General features: G+C 34.6%; 1 protein-coding gene across 1 annotated transcript; it reads left to right on the forward strand.

Annotated features, from left to right (window-relative positions):
* The first annotated feature begins 687 nt into the window (after nucleotides 1-687).
* LOC136986080 (kelch-like protein 17) lies at nucleotides 688-19451 on the forward strand. Its single transcript, XM_067283539.1, has 11 exons — nucleotides 688-1176; nucleotides 12841-13076; nucleotides 13160-13281; nucleotides 13365-13586; nucleotides 15558-15674; nucleotides 15749-15962; nucleotides 16027-16171; nucleotides 16265-16521; nucleotides 16587-16660; nucleotides 17719-17900; nucleotides 18000-19451. Exons 1-11 carry the CDS (start codon nucleotides 1115-1117, stop codon nucleotides 18211-18213), a joined length of 1845 nt encoding a protein of 614 aa, XP_067139640.1. The 5' UTR covers nucleotides 688-1114; the 3' UTR covers nucleotides 18214-19451.
* The last annotated feature ends 589 nt before the right edge of the window (nucleotides 19452-20040 follow it).

Raw genomic sequence — 20040 nt, forward strand, 5'->3', positions numbered from 1 at the left:
CAGGAGAAGTATCATTTACAGGGGCCGGCCGCTCGATACAAATCCTGTTTCGGCGGCTTTTACTCGTAAGAGAAACCTTGAAAATGAGAAAATAAGCGCGCGGGGAGGTAAAAAACAGGCACGTGATAAGCCGGGCTTGTAGGGAGTCGTCCGTGTGACGTGTGTAACGGCGCCAGGAGCGGAACGGATTGGCCGGCCGATTCTTCGTCGAATCCCCCTCGCCTCCCCGAGAAAGTTGGAGACGGATTTAAATTAATTTAGAGAGGAAACGTGAGAGGGAGCGCGCGCTCACGTGACTAGTTCGATGACCTTGTATTGAAAATGACCGAATCCGGTCGATCCGTCTGGGTCCGAAATGTCTTTACACTTTGCCAGCGTCGTCGGTGGAACCGCCGGCCGAACCCACGTCTCTAATTGATTCCAGTAAGTTTAATTCACTTTTCCGGAGTTAATTCTCGTTAACTTCACGCGCTGTCATCAATTACCTCGTGCCGCGTGACGCAGAAATCGATCAGCCCCCGAAAAAACCCTAAAATTCCGGCGGGAAAGGCGTTGCGGAGAAGCCAAAAAAACAAAAAAAAAGAAAAAAGTATTTAATTCGTTAATTTAAGCGCTTCCCCCTCCGTCGCCGAATGATAAACCGCGTTACATCGAGGGGAGAGGGGGGAAACGCTAGCGCGAGGGAAAAAACGGCGATTGCGACAATTAACGCGTTACCGCGCGCGCCATTGGCGGAAGGCGCCGTCTCGCGCGTCGGACGGCCAATGAAACCGGTCGATATAAAGTGACGTCAGCGGCGAAAGGGGTAGACAAACGTTGTGGAAGGCGGCAAGATGGTGGATTGTGTTGTTTCCGATCTGTTGGTTCTCAGGAGTCGTTGTAGCTGTTGTATTCGGATCAATAAATCGTCTGATTGGCTGTTTCTTCATCAGTTTAGTCAGTGTTTAGCTAGCTGTGAAGGGAGAAGGATAAATCTATTGTGTGTAAAGTAGTCTCCTGTGGCAAATCGACCCAGTTATATATGAGCTTGTTATAAGAGGAAGAGAGAGAATATTCTCTATTTTCTGGAGGCTTCTGGTCTGGAAACTGACAAAATGAAGAATCTGGGTCAATAATGAGTTTCTGTTGTCTGCTGAGATGGGTTAGTTCCTGTATTGGCGGAGTACAAAACAAGAGGTGAGTTTAATGTACTGTACTGTGTGTGGGGTGTGTAATGCAAACTGCTGCTGGTAATTGGGTAGGTAAGGTGTTAAAACTGTCATTTCCTGGCTTGGGATCATTTTGAAATTATTCATTTAGTGTGCTTTTTAAGGAGTAAACAGTTGGATAAGTGTTTTTTTCTTTCAGACTTGTATGTTTTTTATTTTTATTTTTTACTTGAAAAAGTGCATGGTGTGAGGGAAAATACACTTGTGGCTGTCAAAATTTTTGGAACTTAGGCTCATTCTGGATGAAAATGTAGAAATTTATGCTCTTTTTTGCATAAAAGGTAACAATTTCTGGATGAAATATAGAAATTTATGCTCCTTTTGCATAAAAATATGCAAATTTATGCTCTTCTGTAAGAGTATGTACTCAATTCTTCCTGTTGTTTTACTATCAATTATTAATGCGGAACCTCATAATTCATTTAAAACCTTCGCCGAGGAGCGTCGGAATTAATTTTTTGATTGATTAAGACAATTCTAGTTACTGCTAAATGCATAATTTTCGTAAAGTGATTGTATTTTTTGATAGATCTCTCAAACTAAATTAGAGTCGATATTCAAAGCGCACCATTTATATAAGATATATTTATTTTAACGAATTGTCTGGGATTCCTTGGAAGACTGTCCTACAAACTGCTCCGCGTCGTTTAGCAGACGACGGAGGATGCCGTTTATCGACACTGTTTCCATTCTCTTTAATTTTCTGATGAACTTCTTGATTTTAAAAATTTAAAATCCTGCTGTTTGGCAAGTTGAATTACAACTGTTTATATTTGAGAAACTGAACGTAAGGCCAAAGTTGTAATTTCGGAGATTGTTTCTCTATCGTAATAGAACACTCGGTTTCACTGAAAGGTTAAATTAATAAATTTCTAAGAGGTTATCGCTCTTTCGGCTCTCGAAGAGCAATTTTATCTGTTCGACGCGGATGCACGAAGCTTATCGATACTTAATTTTATAGCTTTATCTGCGATTCGTCCGTTCGGAACTTATATTTTCTGAGTTGCAGAAGTTATTCTTCGCTATATAACTGTGATACCTCGTGCATATTTTTAATTAAAGAAACCAAAAAGAGTATAACAAAACAAATAATGTTTAGAATAATAATAATTCTGTGCCTGGATGAAATTCTATCCAACAGGATAGAGATTTTGCCTTTGTATCAAATTCGACCCTTTCGAAATGCCCCGTATCGATTAACTTTGTAGTAAATATAAAATTACAGAAAGTAAGCACATCTAAAATTTAATATTTTAAATAAAATATCCAGTTTTCTGCTTACGAAACGGTACTAAATGCAAAAAAGAAAAGGATTTTTCTTCGGTTGGGTGGCATTTGCCAATTCGAGAACGCCTTAACTGTAAACTTATGGCTCGAGTAAGCTTTGTATGTACCTTAACTCATTTTTAATTAATAAAATTTGAGAAAAATTAAATGATGTAATTGTAGAATTTAATTTAAAAAAGTGCATTTTCTTTTAATCAATATCCTAAATGCAAACCTATAATGGGATTATAAAGTGAAAGGTTTCTAACTGATGTGACATCTTTCTGTCCGAATTATCCTCCCAAGGACATCCGAGCAAAATGGAAATGAAAAATAGGTATTTTTAGATGTTTCTAACTTAATTGCAAAGTGTTTTTTGGTATAAATAATATAGAAAGTAAAACAAATTGCATATAGACCTCCAATATATCAACGCTTAAGTACATAAACATTAACAGGTGGACAATTTTTTTGTATTTGAACGGTGTATTAATTTGAAAACTTCTCATTTAAATAAATTCAAATCATTTTTTCATCCGCAGAAACTGTAAATCCGCATGATTATCATTTTCTATGCGGTTAAGAAGAGTCGAGATCGTCTCTGTGTGTCTTCGTGTCAATTTCAGCAACTATGTGGATGCGTAATGCGATTTTAACATTAAAGGATTGCCTTTTTTAACTTTCTAAACATAATTATCTGGTTATGTAATGCAGGTTTTTTTATTTAAGATGGATAAAAGTATCAAACAAAGCTATTTCAATATCTTTTTGTTGTGTTTTCAAGTAGTAGTTCTGATAATTGTGCAGGTTTGTGATGTAATTTTGGTATAAAAAATTGCCTTTTTTAATCGTTTTAAAACAAGCAAAGTGTAAATTCTGTTATAAATCATAAAATTAAAATCCAAAGAGGGAATTCTGAACAAAATCTTGTTTTATTACCTGAATCTTAGACCCTTTACTTGAACAGATGCGCAAGCAGACGCTTCGAAATCTATCGGAAATCAACAAATGTAAAGTAAAATATGCTGACTGTAATGTTTATTATGTTAGAAATGAATACCGGTTGATCCGATTTTGTAAATATTTATATAGTATCTAATAACTTTCTAATTAAATATTTTGTTTACTCGGACGTTGTCTACTGATTAATCGGCATTTTGCCATAAATTTAGATTACGACTGATAATTATTGGTAAATTCTCTTGTAATACAAAAATCTGTTTGACAGTCGGGAGCTACTCTCAAGTCAGGCAATTAATAATGTGAACGCGACAAGTTTGTACAATGATAAGTTGGGTGTGTGTCCACACTACAGATAATAACGCTACCAACTTATGTTGAGGGTATTGATGCACCAAACCCATCAACTTGTATTTAGGGTGTGTGCAATTTGTTGCTATATGACAATCTAAACAAGCTAGGCTAATGCACGAGCATGTCTGATCGAGGCCGGGGGCCTTGCCTTAATAATAATGAGCACTGAAACAAGTCTCCAATATCTTTACACACATACAGGTATAGAGCAATGCATCTAAATTGGACAGAGGCATGACAACTTCTCAAAATGATGTGTCGATGCTCTTATAAATCAAGACTAGGCGTTCGGCACTGGTTTTTTATATAATAATTACGTAACAATTTTTAACTATAATGTATTTCGATTAAAAAAAAATGTGAATGTCATCATTTATAGGTTCCCGTTTAGTGCATATCTAAAGGACGTACCTTTCCAAAAGGCTAATTCCAGCTTTGGTACTCTGTTTAAAAGATTTTTAATCTATAAAATGTAAGAATGTATATTTTTACTTGTCGCGTAACCAAAGTCCCTTCATTCGCATAGAAGTATGCATCGAAATGACGTCCTCACGATTTCTTTAGAACCCAATTTACTTGGAGATTTTTCTATTTACAAGAGAGAAAATGTTACGAGAGCTTGCGTTTTTTCCTCACTGTAATCTCGCCTTGCAAATCTCTTCAGAAAAAGTTAATTCTTTGCACTCCTCTTCGAATTTCGATAAAGAGTAGATTTTCTTTTTGTGCCTTTGCAAAAATGGTGCATCGCTTTTCGTCAGTGGCTCTAAATTTAATTAGAATAATGGAGTTAGGGCCTCTGTTTTTTCATTACACCATGGACTTTACTAGCATTAAATTTGGCATTTTAATGATTTTAAATTTGTATTTTTATGTTTTCAAGGTAATGGCCTTCAAAATGACTTATCTAAGGCCCCGCGGGCTCTAGAGCTACTGCTGACAACGCCCAGTCGAAGTTCTTTTTATAAACTTAGAAGCTTTTAGCATATTTTTAAACCTGTATTAAAGAATAAAAATATAACAAAGTCTAAATTTGGAACGAAATTAAAAAGCACGATCGAATTAACCAATTATTATTTTTTTTCTTCTTCGTAATAAATAAAATTATTTCTCTTGATTAAATTTTTAAGTGGCACTTGATTTTATTATATAAAATTAATTTTTAGTTATGTAACTGAAATTTATATATAAATAAATAAATATGGAAGCTGCCTTATACCTACCATGTAGTGTTTTTTAAAGGACTTGCAAATTTGTTGCACACGTACGGAAGGTTTAAATTTTTTCCGAATTTTCTTTTGAATACGTTGTAAGAATCATCATCATTCTCCCTTTTGTCTCAAGGTTACGACGACGATCGACGATCTATCTGACCATTTCTCTCTCTCTCTCTTGGGATAAACTCCTCTTTTTCTTGGTCTTCTTCCAGTCCTTTTCTGATTACTCATCTCGGAATTCTCTTTTCCTCCCTCTTTTACGTAAGAATCCACAGCTTATTTTTGAATATTAAAAAGAACCTGTCTTTAAATTTAAAGAAGTATTTAAGTCTAAGATTAAATAAGACTGTAATTCTATAGGGCGATTCAAGTATAGATACAAAACGCGACTAACCGAAAGGGTGCGCTTGCATGTACACGCACAGCATCAGGTGTGTTAGAAGGGGGTGTGCATTTGCCACAGGTGGGAAGACTGTATTCTTGCGTACATTTAATTAATTGCAACTTTATTATGAAGTTACTGCATAATAAAGTGAACCTTCTGTCTTTGTATGGAGAATTTAAATCACTCCGAAGTTCCAAATTTGTAATTTTTTAAATTACTTTATACATTCAAATGGAAAATATAAAGTTTTAGTAGACCGTCAATCTACGCTGATGATATTTTTCCGGGAGCTCTATGGTTCTACACGAGAACTGATCTGGCGTGCGATGCTTCCCTTCTTAATGATACTTAATTTAATTACTACTATTAAGTTAAAAGATTGTTATAAATGCAGAAGATTGTTGTAATTCCTTCATTTAGATTTATGTTTAATTGAAAACATAGTAAATATGTTATACGGTAGTTATATGATACGGAGTCTTCCAAAATGAATTCTGTTATTTTAAATTGCTATAATTAACATTATTATTATCTGAGAAGTATGCAATTTACACCAATCCTTAGTGTAACCATCCGAGTTTTATCTCCCATCTTCATTCAAACATCTCATCATCAGCAGATGATATGTTTGAGTGAAGCACCTCTACCTCTAGGAAATGCAACAAATGAAAATGGTGACTCGCAATGGCAATTTATGTTCTGCACTTTGCAAAGTCAGAACTACTCCTCGTCATGCAATGTGAGTAATCGGTAGAAGCTGCAGAATCTGTGGCTGCCGTGGGAGAAATGACAACGGGTATGCCATAGTTAACGTAGAAGAATTTGAGTATCGGTCGGATGTGTGCCGTGCGATGCAAGATGCACGCACCGAGAAATTGTAATGGGCAAATGTGAAACCTAAATGGTTTTCCAGTGTTTTAGTGTATGTTACGACATTCTCAGATAATAATTAACTCAATTATAATAATTTAAAATGGTAGCATTCTTTTCCGAAGAGCCCGTATAGAGAACTAACTATACAACAGCTATAAGATGAGAAATATTAATTTAACTAAAACATTTTATACTCGGGTTTTGATTTTACCCCCATTTCTCTCTTTTTTTTAACCATTTATTTCACTTGTCAATATTTTAAAAAGATTCACGGAAATTCAATCGAAGAAGACGTATGCGGAGTAGAGTTCTCGCATAAGTCTGCCAAGTTCTCGAGGTGAGTTTTTAAATAAGAAAATATGTAATTCTTTTCGTATTTAAATTTTAGAGAGAGAGAAAAAAAAAAAATAGTATGTAAATGTAATGACCTCTTTGCAAAAGATAAAAAAGAATCAAATCTTTTTACCGCAGTTGCAAAACAAGAAATACCGTTGGTCTGAGTGTCAATGTCGTGTCACATGATAATACGTATCTCGTAAGTGATGTGAAAAGTTCTAAGTCTCATTTTAGGTTTGCAAATTTAGGATATTGATAATTATGAATTGTTTTTGAAATAAAGAAAATTAACTTCTTTACTTAGTTTACAAATTATTGCAAGTTATATTTTGAAATGAATAATGAAATGGTTGAGACTAAACCAATCTTTATTCACTAATATCTATAAACGCTAAGAAAAGTATACAGTGCGTTGATGTCGGAGGAAGAGATGCTAATTAAATTAAAACATAAATACCCATTTAACCCCTTCTAGCACCAAAACAAATTTACTACTCTTTAAGATGCTGCTCTGCAGCAATTAGCAATGCTGCAGGACAGTATCTTAAGAGGTAGCTAGTCTGAACTTTAATCCACTACTAGTGCCAAAACAATGCACTTGGCTATGTTTATAGGTGATTTTTGGATTCCCTGGACCTCTAGAACACACTGTAAAAATATTGCCACTACATTGCAGGCGTGTATATAGTATAGAAACTATTACTCCTTTTCCCAACACGAATGTGAAATGCTTAGAAACAACTTTGCTATGGGGAGTAAACAAAGCTTGAAGAAGCAAAACATGCCAACTATGTGACACCAAAAACAAAGGAATCACGGGATACGAAAACATTCGATCTTCGCTTATTACACCTCAGCTATCATCCAACAAATTGGCGGTAAGATCATCATCTCATCTACTTCCTCCTCCTGCTGTACGCAGTGAGATTTGATGTATTTATAAAGAATAAAGACCACAACATATGAGAGACATGATAACCAATTTTTCTTCCTGCCATGTTAAGATTACCTGATACAGCAGTTTTTTCAAATCCAGTTAACAGATTGACGAATTGTAAGTCTACAAACAGTGGATGATGATAAGCATATAGAAGAGAGAGTGCAATAATTCAATGCACCAATATTTTAAATAGTAATGGATGTTTCTCAACCAATTGTTTGAGACTGTTAAAATAATTACACTATGTTATGTATTATCAAACATATCTGATGACTATTTTTTTCTAAGAAACTGTAACTTTTTATGTATTAATTCTTAATTTTCGCAAGGAGAAAATTTAAAAATGAGATAAAAATCTATATGAAATGCATCATATATCTAAGGAAAACTTAATTTTAAGTGTTTGTCATAGAATGACAATACAATGAATTATACGGTGCCTCGAGGTGATGATCAGTTATTTTGCTGACAAATATGCATAAACAAGATTAGTCTTCACCGAACGAACCAGTTCTTGTACTCTCAATAAAGCAACAAGGGATGTTACTTCAGTCGGAGACAACACAGAAATGACGAGTGCCGTCGACCAACCCCAGAATGTGGCAGGGTCCCAAGTTCAAATTAAATGAGAGAGTTGAAACGAGAAATCTATCCAAATACAGAAAAAATAGTAACTCCACAGAATAAAAGAGAGAGAGAGCGAGAATGCCAAAGGAGACGTTGATTATGTTCTGATTATAAATTACTAATTTTATAATTTATTTCATTAGGAAACTGAAATTTAGATCTTTTTTGTGTCCACATCCCAAGTAAAATACTCCTGCCATCTCCTATCAGAATCGTTTAAGCAGACCCAGCTATTTAGTGCCCCTAGCATCATTCTTCTTCCAAGCTTTAGAGATAACTTCTTTGTCACTTAAATTGGAAAAATAAAAATCTCTCTAAAGTTTAGAAGGACGACACTTGGACAAGACATAAAACTTGTAAGCAGATTACAAATATATTCAAAAAATGCATTTATTGGATTATGTAATAAATTTATTCAGGTTTTGATGACTCATACATTTTAATTAACTTTTAAGTTGTTTGTAATAATTATTGCCTCGGCCGTCAACGTTAACGAAATCAACCGTACCACTCGGGAGAACTCGGTCGGAAGTCCGAGTCAGAGACCGAGGGAATTTTTCACGGTCTACCTGTACCCGAAATGTCGGTTTCATTCTTCATCACCCGGCTGTCGGCATTACGAGTCTGGCAAATACACAATGGCCACGAAAAGAAAGCACTCTTAGTGTCTATAAGGTAGATAGCTAATTTTTTTTTAAACTAACATTATGCACATCAAATGTTCATAAAAGGGTTTAAATTGTAAATGGTTGAAGCATTTATATATGTAAATTCATGGCTTTTTAATGAGAATAGTAGACAAAAATCCATACAAACTAAAGTTTATTACACCATTGGCTTATATACAGAGCCATTTTCATATAAACAAGCTACTTTCTATTACATCTTACTATTACACTGCATTATTCTTTTTCCCCATTCATCCTTTACAAGGTTAATTTTAATTAGTTCTAATGTAGATGTATCTTTCTGCATTCAAGTTTTATAATCCTCGTTGTTCTTACAGAAAGAATTCATTTATTCACATGTAAATTGTATGTTTAGACTCTAAAAGAATGTATTTAAATTTTATACTTTCTCGCATGGTAAAGTGCACTATAATAGAGAAAATACAGCTCTTCGTATGGCATCCATTTTAAAACGAGTAGTTCTTTAATCGAGTGCCTACCTTCTAGAAACAGTTTGTAATTTTAATTATTATTAATCTTTAGCAATTGAATTATTTTCCTTATTTTTCTAACGTATAGAAGTAGCTTAGTAGATCTAATCCCTTGTTAATAAACTCTGACGTCTACAAAACTAAGGTATGCCACTTAATGACAAAGTCGCATAAGATTGTAACGGAGCTGAAAAATTCATAGCTACCTGCACCTATAGTGTTACAATTGTATTACATGTGACACTACTATTTATATATGCCATAATTAACACAACCGTAACATTCTACTACTCATATAGGTTTGTCTAAGTATGATAATTTGCTTAACACCTAAGTAAGGGCGATTACCTCCCAGAAGGACCTTCTATAGGAATCTCCTTTATGCTGCATTGCTGTATCGTTGTCATCATTATCATTTTCTTCCTTATCAAACTCAATTTTACAGCATGGTATCTGACCGGCAGGGGGAGATTCTTCAAAGTCAAGAGAACAGGATTCTGGATTGGGGATCGTATAAGTAACGAGGACGCATCTTTTCCTTGATTCAAAATTAAATCGACAGACTCGTAATAAAGCATATTATTACAGAACCATTTATATTTATAAAACGTACGCCAGGGATTTAAGGTTCGTATTTATTAAAATTTAAATGTTCATAAATGCATAAAATTTTAACGATTAATTGTGGTTAATGACGTAACATTAATTAACGAACTGTCACTCGGAATTCGTCTGTCGTATATTAAACGATGGGATGCTCTTGTTTTTGGTTTAGATAGGAGAAATGGTAAATTAAAAATGAACAGTTTTCAAAAAGGAGCAAATTTTTTCAATATTTAGAACCTTTTTCTCATACATTATCCATATTAAATGCTTATTTCAGGTAACCCAACTGTTTAAATTTACCGAAAAGGAACATTTACGTCCCATTTTACGACGGCTCTGGCTTCCTAACGAATATAAGTCACCGTTCAAACCAAATTCGAACTTTTACACTGTTCTTGACGGACTGAAAAGTATTTAAAACGATATCTTTGCGTGCTAATTAGTTAAAACAAACCAAACACATATGCAGTATTAACATTGCTTCTTGGATCAGCTAAGTGTTAAAAATTAACACTTTTCTTATATCGAGTTGTCTCCTTCATTCTTTAGCTTTACCACAAAGGACAGATTTATATATTCCTACTGTTGTCTGCCTGTCTGTTCTTTGTTAACAGAGTTAGATAGATGAAAATAAAGAGCAGATATAGAGAACTTAGGAGCTGGAGGCTCCATATTCGAACTTATGGTCCTGAGTGGAAGTCGCACGATTTCTTTAAATTAAAAGAACTGCATTCCAGCATTATGACTACTCTGTTTTATTATTATATAAACAATTACTTTTATGTAATCAGTTAAAAACTTTACTACTATAAATAAATAAATATGATGCCAGCAAGGAGTTTCAAATGATATCCCTCGAGTCTGTAGGAAATAAACAAAGTAAACGAGGCATAATACGTAGGAAATTTGCTACTGTTGTTGTATTTTTCTTTAAAGTTGTGCGTAGCAGAAGGTTGTTTGCTTTTCTGACACAACAGACATCCCAAAATGTGAAGATCATAAATGCAATGTGAGAGTGAATAACACTTTTTTAGCTAGTTTAAAATGCATTATTTAATGCAAGTTTTGTTATTTCGGCGCAACAAGTAAAATACGGTTTTAAATATTTTATTACCTATGCATCTTTGAATGACTCGTTTAATAGATTCCAAATCTATGCTGTTTCAAAGTATAAAATGCTCTCTCTCTCCTGAAAAAATGTACAATACTTATGTTTCAAAGACTTGGTGTCAAGCTTTGTACGCAAGAAAATTGTTTGATCATCTAATAATCGTATTTAATATGTCGGGTGGTTTGTTTGAAACAATATTCTCTGGCCATTGGTTCCTATTTATAGACGTTATTTAAATATCCCTGCAAATAAAAGCCAGACTAAGTCATATCTGGCAATCTTGGGGGCCATTCTACTGGTCCATGTCATTTTTCAATAAACTTCACAAATATCCACAGGTGTGGCAGCTGCGTAAAAGTTGAAAAGCTTTTAACTTCTGAGTACATCTTCCAGTTTGTTTATGCAGAAACAAACAAGCAATGAAAAACTGGGAGTTTAAGAAAACAAACTTGACCGGTACCCATTTTCACCAATTTTAACATCGTCTACGACAAAACCCACAGTGCCGTCTTGTGTGGTCCCCTCGAAGTTAACACATCTATGACAAAAGCTTGTGGCCGCTAAGAAAAAGACAAGAATTTATAGTTAAAGTAATTGATTACTGTGGATTCTGCCATCGTTTCTACCGGTCCTCAAAAATGTGTAGTAGCCCGTCCCGTGAGACGTTCTTCAGAATTGACATTAATGCTTTGTCGCTACCATTGTGGACGGTGTTGGGTTCCTCGTAACTTCTACTTTGGTGCCGAGAGAGTTGTAAGGTGCCAAATCTGGGCTGTTCGGTGGATGCAAGATGTGCAAGATGCTTTTATTGGTCAAAAAGTTCATGTGCATCTTTATATTGCTAACACATTTTGTTGTAAACAGGCAGCAAGTGACATTTACTCTAAGCCTCTAGCAGCCATAAAAAAAACACATTTCTATGCAATTTTTTGGACAATCACATTGATAACCATTCCTTAGTGATTGATTTTTTCCCTGTCCAAAGTATATCTCATTTCCCAATAACTCTACTAAATTCTGCATTCCATTATAAATATCAGATTTATTTTCATAAATTCTCTCTCTATAAATCACTATTCCTCTGCTATACACCATCATTTTTCTCATAGTAATGAACTTTAAAGCTACTTTTTCACCATAAAAATCTCTAGCAAATTAGCAGCTTGTAAAATGTCATACTGCAAACAAGTTGAAGTAATACTTGAATAAAATAGAGCCTAAACAATAATTGTAATTAGTGAATCTCCTTGCCTCTTCACATTTTCTTCTATTGTAAACAATGTTCAAAGACATCGCCATTTTCCTAAATGTATAAGTCAATTCTCTGTTGGAAATGTCTCGGTTTTGGTAACACGTTCCGCGATATGTTTGCGGAATTTTTATGACTGGCTATTCTAATTGTTTCTAGTCTGAAAGAATTGGTATCAAAGTCCAGCAGTAACGAATATCAAACTCCAGGTCCATTCCAGATGGCATAATTTATGAAAGGGTAGGGGCATCATTACTCTACCTTGGCCCACTCCAGCACAGTTCAGGTCTGCTCGTAATTGTCAAAACTACAGATAACCCTGTAGTTTTAATGCATCAGTTCCTTAAGTTGACAGATATAATTAAATTAATTCCTTGATTTATGTGCAATTGTAAGAGTTTAGTTCCAAATTTTGTTAATCATTTCAAAAATATGACTTGTTGTCGTTATAAACTCCAAAAATATATTTAGGATGTTTCCTGTTTAAAGTTAAATATTTTAATAATACTGTTATGTAAATAATCATTTTTTTCCTCTCTCTGTTTTATACAGTTATCAAATGGTAATGGATGGAGACACCATGGAAACACTTAATGGAAATACAATGCATCCACATCGTATACATCATGTCTACACGGATCATCAGAGTAGCGCATTTCTTGCTATGAACTGCATGCGCCAGAAAGGACAGTTATGTGATATATCGCTCCAGGTGGGAGACGAAATGATCCATGCCCATAAAGTCGTTCTCGCTGCTTCCAGTGCCTATTTTCACGCAATGTTTAACAGTTTGGTCTAATTTGTTCTTTATAAAGAAAAATTCTATACAAATAGAATTAGCATTTAAGTTGACAAACTTTTTTTCCAACAGATGAAATGGCAGAAAAGCACAAATCCGAAATCACCATGCACGACGTCGACGCGTCCGCGCTGCAAAAATTAATAGAGTTTGCATACACGGGCGAAATCGTCATTACCGAAGAAAACGTTCAGGTTGGTTTTAGCCATTTTTTCGTCCACTCTCTACGGTTAAATATTGTTTGCGAAATAAATTTTATATTAGATTTTGTTTTCAGGCACTTCTTCCTGTAGCTAGTTTATTGCAAGTTTCGACAGTGAGAGATGCTTGTTGCAAATTTTTGCTCAGGCAACTTCATCCTTCCAATTGTTTAGGTATACGAAGTTTTGCTGATGCTCATGCTTGTGAAGAGTTACAGCGTAAATCTCACAAATATGCATTACAGAATTTTCAAGAAGTTGCACTGACGGAAGAATTCCTCTTGTTACCTTTTAGTCAGGTTACTATTTTAGTTCTCTCTTAATAATTCATTCTATATAAACATTGAACAAGAAGCCAGTATTTAATAATCGGACGACCATAAAACTGTAATTGAAATGCACGGTAATCAAATTAACAAAACAAGTAATGCCCGAATTCTCGGTTTGTCCTTTAACTCTTTCCACCCTATGGGCACCAAGAGGGCCTTCTTAGCAAAACCATTATGGGTTTGGACAGGCCAACAATGGGGCAGCCAGGTGGTGAGGAATGGGACCCAAATTATTCACATGAAAAATTCCTGGGGTTTTTCAACCAATCTGGATTTGAGCGCAGTATGCTGCCATCTTAACCGCTTGACCATCCGGTCATCTTTCGGTTTGTATTATAAGTTTTAACTTGGACTATCTGATAAAGGTTTTACAGATCAAGAGCAGTGTTTAAAGTTTACTTGCGAGGGATTAATTCCTTGGCATTGTCGAGTCTGAGATGTGCAAGAAGTTCGGACACCAGTAATTTATTTGTTACTTGTGATGCAGTAACAGTCAAAGAAAGATCGAGCATCAACCAAGTCCTTCCTCACGACCGGACTTTCCATTTGATCATCCAGTAGAAACATTAGTCAAGCCCGTAAGGTACCCTCTGCCCAAGAGCAGTAGGACTCACAAATAATTATTAGATTTAATTCAACAACAGGCAGTTTATCTGCCCGATTTGTACACAATAGTGAATTTGGATTGTAATATAGTTCAATGTTTTTCGTCTGAATAAACAAAATTAATAATTTAGAAATATCAAAATATTTAACAAACAAAACAGCACTTCTCTGTATCACGGTAGCCAAGGCCAATTCCACGGTAACTCCAGAGGTCTCGAGATCAAGTTCGGGAAAGCAATACTACAAATTTTTTGCGGCAATCTGTCCTAGAATGTGATTGGACCCATCCCATTTAGCAAAACCTATAACAAACATGGGAAAAAGCTCTCTTTATACCTTGTAGGTACTAACAGTTAATCTCTAATTTAAGAGTGAGATTAACCTATATATAATCAACAGGTTGTACCGTTACTTTGCAAAACACTCTTGGCAAACTTTACTCATTAAAGGTCACTCTACGTATATTATTTTAATAATTTGCCAAAAATCCAGTTTTCGTCGTACACATAAGAAATAAAGTCACATATATTCACTACATTACATAGGTTTTTGACAGTATAGTAACTATTTTCATTATTGACGTAACTTTATCAACAGATAAAAAATTTTCGATTCCATACTTAGTTTCTGGCACCAAGCCAGCACGAAGGAGAATATTCTTATCTACATTTTGATATAAGATTTGTAAATATTGACCTATCTGATTTCAAAGTACGCCACATCTACCTGTTTTTCACATCTCTTAGGTAAACTTTTAGATGTCTCGTTTTAAAAATTAACGGAAAATTCAATTTTTATCGCAGACACGTGAAAAAAATCAATCATACTCGTTACTTTCCGGCAGCATAGTTTGTACTCGCTAGTAATAAAAAGTATTAAGAAAAAAATAATATATAATGACGTAACTTTTCGTAAATTTAAATCAATTTGATTACATATTTAATTTCTGGCATTAAGGAGAATATTCTTATCTACATTTTGATAAATATTGTATTAAATGAATTCCATGCCCCAAAAAGTTACATATAAACTGATAAATGGTACCACCTGGTTGAAAGTATGTGGAACGCAGTCTACAGAATAACATGCAATATAGTGCTGCCATCTTAGAGAGGAATTTCATATTAAAATCAAATACTTTTTGAAATGATGACGTATCGTCAGGTGACTGTTTTCCATAATGCTCAACTGGCGATATATCGTCAAACGATCACATTTAATAATACATAAGACTAGTTAATTATCCTAAAACACTAAATTATGATAAAATACAGAACAATTTTAAGTTAAATAAATTAATTTAAAATAATTATAAAATCTGAAATTTCCTTCCAGGTGGAAGATTTGATGTCGAGTAACAAACTCAACGTTCCTTCCGAAGAATGTGTATATAATGCCGTGATGACTTGGATAAAACATGACTTAACTATGAGAGAAGAATATTTAGGAAAAGTAAGTTCTGTAGTTTAGAAATTTTAAAATTAATTATTTTATATATTTACGTATATATATTGCAACTGTTTCAGTTGATGCAGCATGTACGACTTCCTTTAATCGGCAGAGACTTTCTGCTCACGCAGATCGGAGAAGAACCGCTTATCCAATCGAATCAAGAGAGTAAAGATTTACTAATTGAAGCAATGAAATATCATCTAATGCCGGAACACAGAACTAACATGATATCTGTTCGTACCACGCAACGAAAACCCGAAGAATTGAGGCCCTACATATTTGCTATAGGTAAGATTTCTTCTACGATAGTTTACGTTTGTTTTTAAACATTAATTCAGTAAATATTCTCAAGGAGGTGGTTCATTATTCACAATACATTCCGAATGTGAATGCTACAATCCCAGAACCGACAGGTGGTATCCCACTGCTCCGACTTTGCAGCGCAGATCTCGAGCGGGAGTGGCCGCAGTTAATCGATTAGTCTACGCCGTTGGTGGGTAAGTTGTAATTATTTCTGCCTTTTTATCGATCCAAATTATGTCTCTGCTGTCGATGGAAACTTTCCAAGAATACTGCTTCTGTATTAATAGATACGACGGCACTAAAGATCTGGCATCGACAGAATATTTTAATCCCCACACTAGTCAATGGATTCCTGTAAATGCAATGGGAACAAAGCGCAGTTGTCTCGGTATAACTACACTTAACGGTTTGATATATGTAGCAGGAGGATATGACGGTGCATCTTGTTTGAACAGCGTGGAGAGATATGATCCTCTAGTCGGGACGTGGTCGTCGGTAGTTGCTATGGAAACTCGAAGGAGATACTGTCGGCTAGGAGTTTTAGGTAAATCACACAAACAATATATAAGTTTTTAGAGAAATTTACAATACCCATGTATTCTATTTTAGATGGATGTATATATGCTGTTGGTGGTTACGATGGTGCAAATTACTTGTCTTCAATCGAAAGATATGATCCAAGGGTGAGTAATGAAGAAATATACAAAGGCTATTTTTTAAATAAGGTCTATTTTTTAATAAGAAGAAAAATACTGTAAATATCATTAAAATATATTTTTTTCCATATTCTACATACTTTTATCTACTTTCCTATATAATTTCCATTTTTGTTTAAACATTTGTTGTACCGCTCAACAATTTTTTGAATTCTGACTTCAAAGAAATCTGCCGCCTGTGAAGAAGCCCAATCCATGACTGCAGTTTTCACTTCTTCATCGTCGTTGAACCGTTGACGACAAAGGAACTCCTTTAAGTACCGAAACAAGTGAAAGTCACTGGGTGCAAGGTCTGGACTGCGTGGATGATCGTATCAAGTCAAAAATGATAAAGCACTGTCCAATCTTTTTGTTTCGTGATAGTCAGAAAGCAATCTTGGAACCCACCGAGAACACAATTTTCGATAATTCAGTTTCTCCGAAACAATGGTATACAAAACTGATCTTGAAATCTGTGGAAATTCAATTGATAACATTGAAATCGTGAATCGTCGGTCCTCTCGAATTTTGTTATCCACATCACGAACCAAATCTTCAGAAATCAGAGAAGGTCTGCCAGGGCGTGGTTCATCGTGCACATTAACTCGCTCATCCTTGAACATTCTTATCCATTTTCGAACTTTACTGTTACTCATAGCATTATCACCGTAAACTTCACAAATCTGACGGTAAATTTCCGCTGCTGCCAAGTTTCTTGCACTCAAGAATCTAATAACAGATCATATCTCTTAGTCGGCGGGAGACTCAATTTTCTTAAACATTTTAAACTTCTATAGCTCAGCATACAGACAGACGATATGGCTGCAAATGGTGTCAAAACGCGCGCCAAGCTTGCTCAGAGCAGAAGTGCATGCGTACTGCCGTGATTGCACATTATTCTCACTCTTATTCACAAACGAACCTTATTTAAAAAATAGCCCTCGTATATTAAATTTACTGTTAAATCTGCAGAAATTATACTTGTGTGTTGGTTCTGTTTATTCTCAAGTCGTCATTTTATTTTTGAATTACAAAATTCATCATAGGAAGGAAAATGGAGGCCTTTACAGACAATGATTAACAGACGAAGTAGCTGTGGAGTCACTACTTTAGATGGTATGCTTTATGCAGTTGGAGGAAACGATGGCAGTTTGTGTATGTGCACAATGGAGCGCTTTGATCCAGTGAGAAATGCTTGGGAAGCAATGCCTTCGATGCAGTCCAGGAGGTATGTAAATTTGATTTGACAATCCAGTGTATGTGATCAGGGTAACAATGGAAATTCCATTTTACTGCAAAAAATTGGAATTAACTTTTACAATTTCAGAACAACGCACGAAGTTATCGAAGCGGAAGGTTATCTCTACGCAGTCGGGGGTAACGACGGAAGCTCCAGTCTAAATACGGTCGAGCGCTACAATCCTCGACACAACAAATGGATGCTCGTTACTTCTATGACTTTACGACGAAGCAGCGTAGGCGTTGCAGTTGTAGACAGTCCTTGCATGGAATTAATATTAACACGTAAATCTGGTCAGTGAAGTAAAATATAATTTTTATAAGACACGTTTGTATAGTTGAAAAATCAGAGAATGGGTTGTTTTTTTTTTCTTTACCACATTTTCTGAGGGGGAAAGACTAGATTATTCCTATTTATTTATATTTTGTAACATATATTAGTGTACAGTTTATGAATTTTCTACATTTAGCCATATTTGTGTGATAGTCATTTTTATTGTAAAGTACGACTTTTAATCAACACTGCCTTACTCTCTAAACATTTCCTTATTTACGAAGTAAAGCTGTCGTGGTGCTAACGAGTTAATTTAGTGCAGATTTTGTATAAGTCTGATCGATCACGATGACCGATTCATTCACACACGATCAAAACTAAACACATGGCATCACTTCATAAGACAAACCGAAAGCCAACAAAAAACATTTTGATACATCAGAATTTGTAAAACTACTTGCATATTTAATTAAAAATTCTTAAAATTTTATGCTCTTACAAAAAAAAAAGTTTTAACCTCTCGTTCAAACTGTTAAATCCAGCCAAAAGCTGCTTAAATTTTATACGTGTATGTCGTGCCACAATGATACATAAATAATTAGAACAGCTAAAGAATTTTGCTAATTATGATTACTATGCTAGGATAAATTAGCATGTCGTCATTACTATGCAATTACGATCTATGGTGCATAGACTAGTGTGTGATGTGATTTAACTTTGAGATTAGTATATTACTTGTTAAAATCTACCTTGTTAATTTTATATACGTACATCCTCTGCATACGAAACAGTTCAAAGTCTTGCGTGATTCATTTCTTTACCTAGAAGTATGCAGTGTTCCTTTGTCTTTCAGAAAATGCTCTAAAGCTGCTATCTGTTAAAAATTATTGGTGTGAAAATTTGCTTGATGCGAACTGTTTAAATTAGTAAGTTAAAAATGAAAAATTAACCCTTTGATTATGTGTTAAATCTCTATGTTGTCTGTTGTGGATGAAAATTCTCCTCGTGGCATTATAGACCCTCACTATATCTTCGTGTTATCACTATTTGTCACTTTCCCGTACGAAATTTAATCGCGTGATCATTAAGAATTTCATTTTTAAACATAATTCAAGGGGTTAATACTAAACAACAACAAATTTACACTGATCGACAGTAAGCCAGAGCATAAACTGTGATAATTTTAAATTATCAGAAAGGAGAAAGTTAAACGTTTGAATCTGCATATCATACATTATCAACTATCTCAGTATTATATTATGTATAAATTATCATTAAAAATTTTTAATTTTAATTAACATATCTTTATTTTAAAGTGATTAATTGTATACTTAACTTACATTTAACGTGCACCTCATCCAAAATTCTGCATACCCACTTCTACACAGATTTCTTGCCATCAACTCCGCGATATACCAAACGAATGCAGCAGTCGTCATCTAGTTAAATGCTAAAATCCCGTTCCCAAAACGAAAAATTCTCTGTAAAATTTTAACAATATTCACAGTCCTGAAAAAGTGGGTCCAATTTGGATGAATGCTAATCAAGTTTTTAATTCCTAACAGATACTGTATTTTTACAATATCCGTAGTTGTCGTAGATTTAATTAAACATCTGTGTTTGCGTGATTTATACAGTCTATTTTTGTTTGCGACAGTATTAAAATAAATAAATAAATAGATTACGTATTCTTGTAAAGAACTGCTATAAAATGGTGTTAATGTAAAACGGCCACAAAGTGGTGTAAAATACTGGTGATAGAAAAACGGACGATGTTAATTTGTTAAAAGTGATCACGATCCTGTACATAAAGTAAATTGTAATTTGTCTGGATAAGAAGAAAAAAATTGTCGAT

Source organism: Centruroides vittatus, unplaced genomic scaffold, assembly GCF_030686945.1.
Source record: "Centruroides vittatus isolate TY-2023 unplaced genomic scaffold, ASM3068694v2 contig_1213, whole genome shotgun sequence".
NCBI classification, from domain to species: domain Eukaryota; kingdom Metazoa; phylum Arthropoda; class Arachnida; order Scorpiones; family Buthidae; genus Centruroides; species Centruroides vittatus.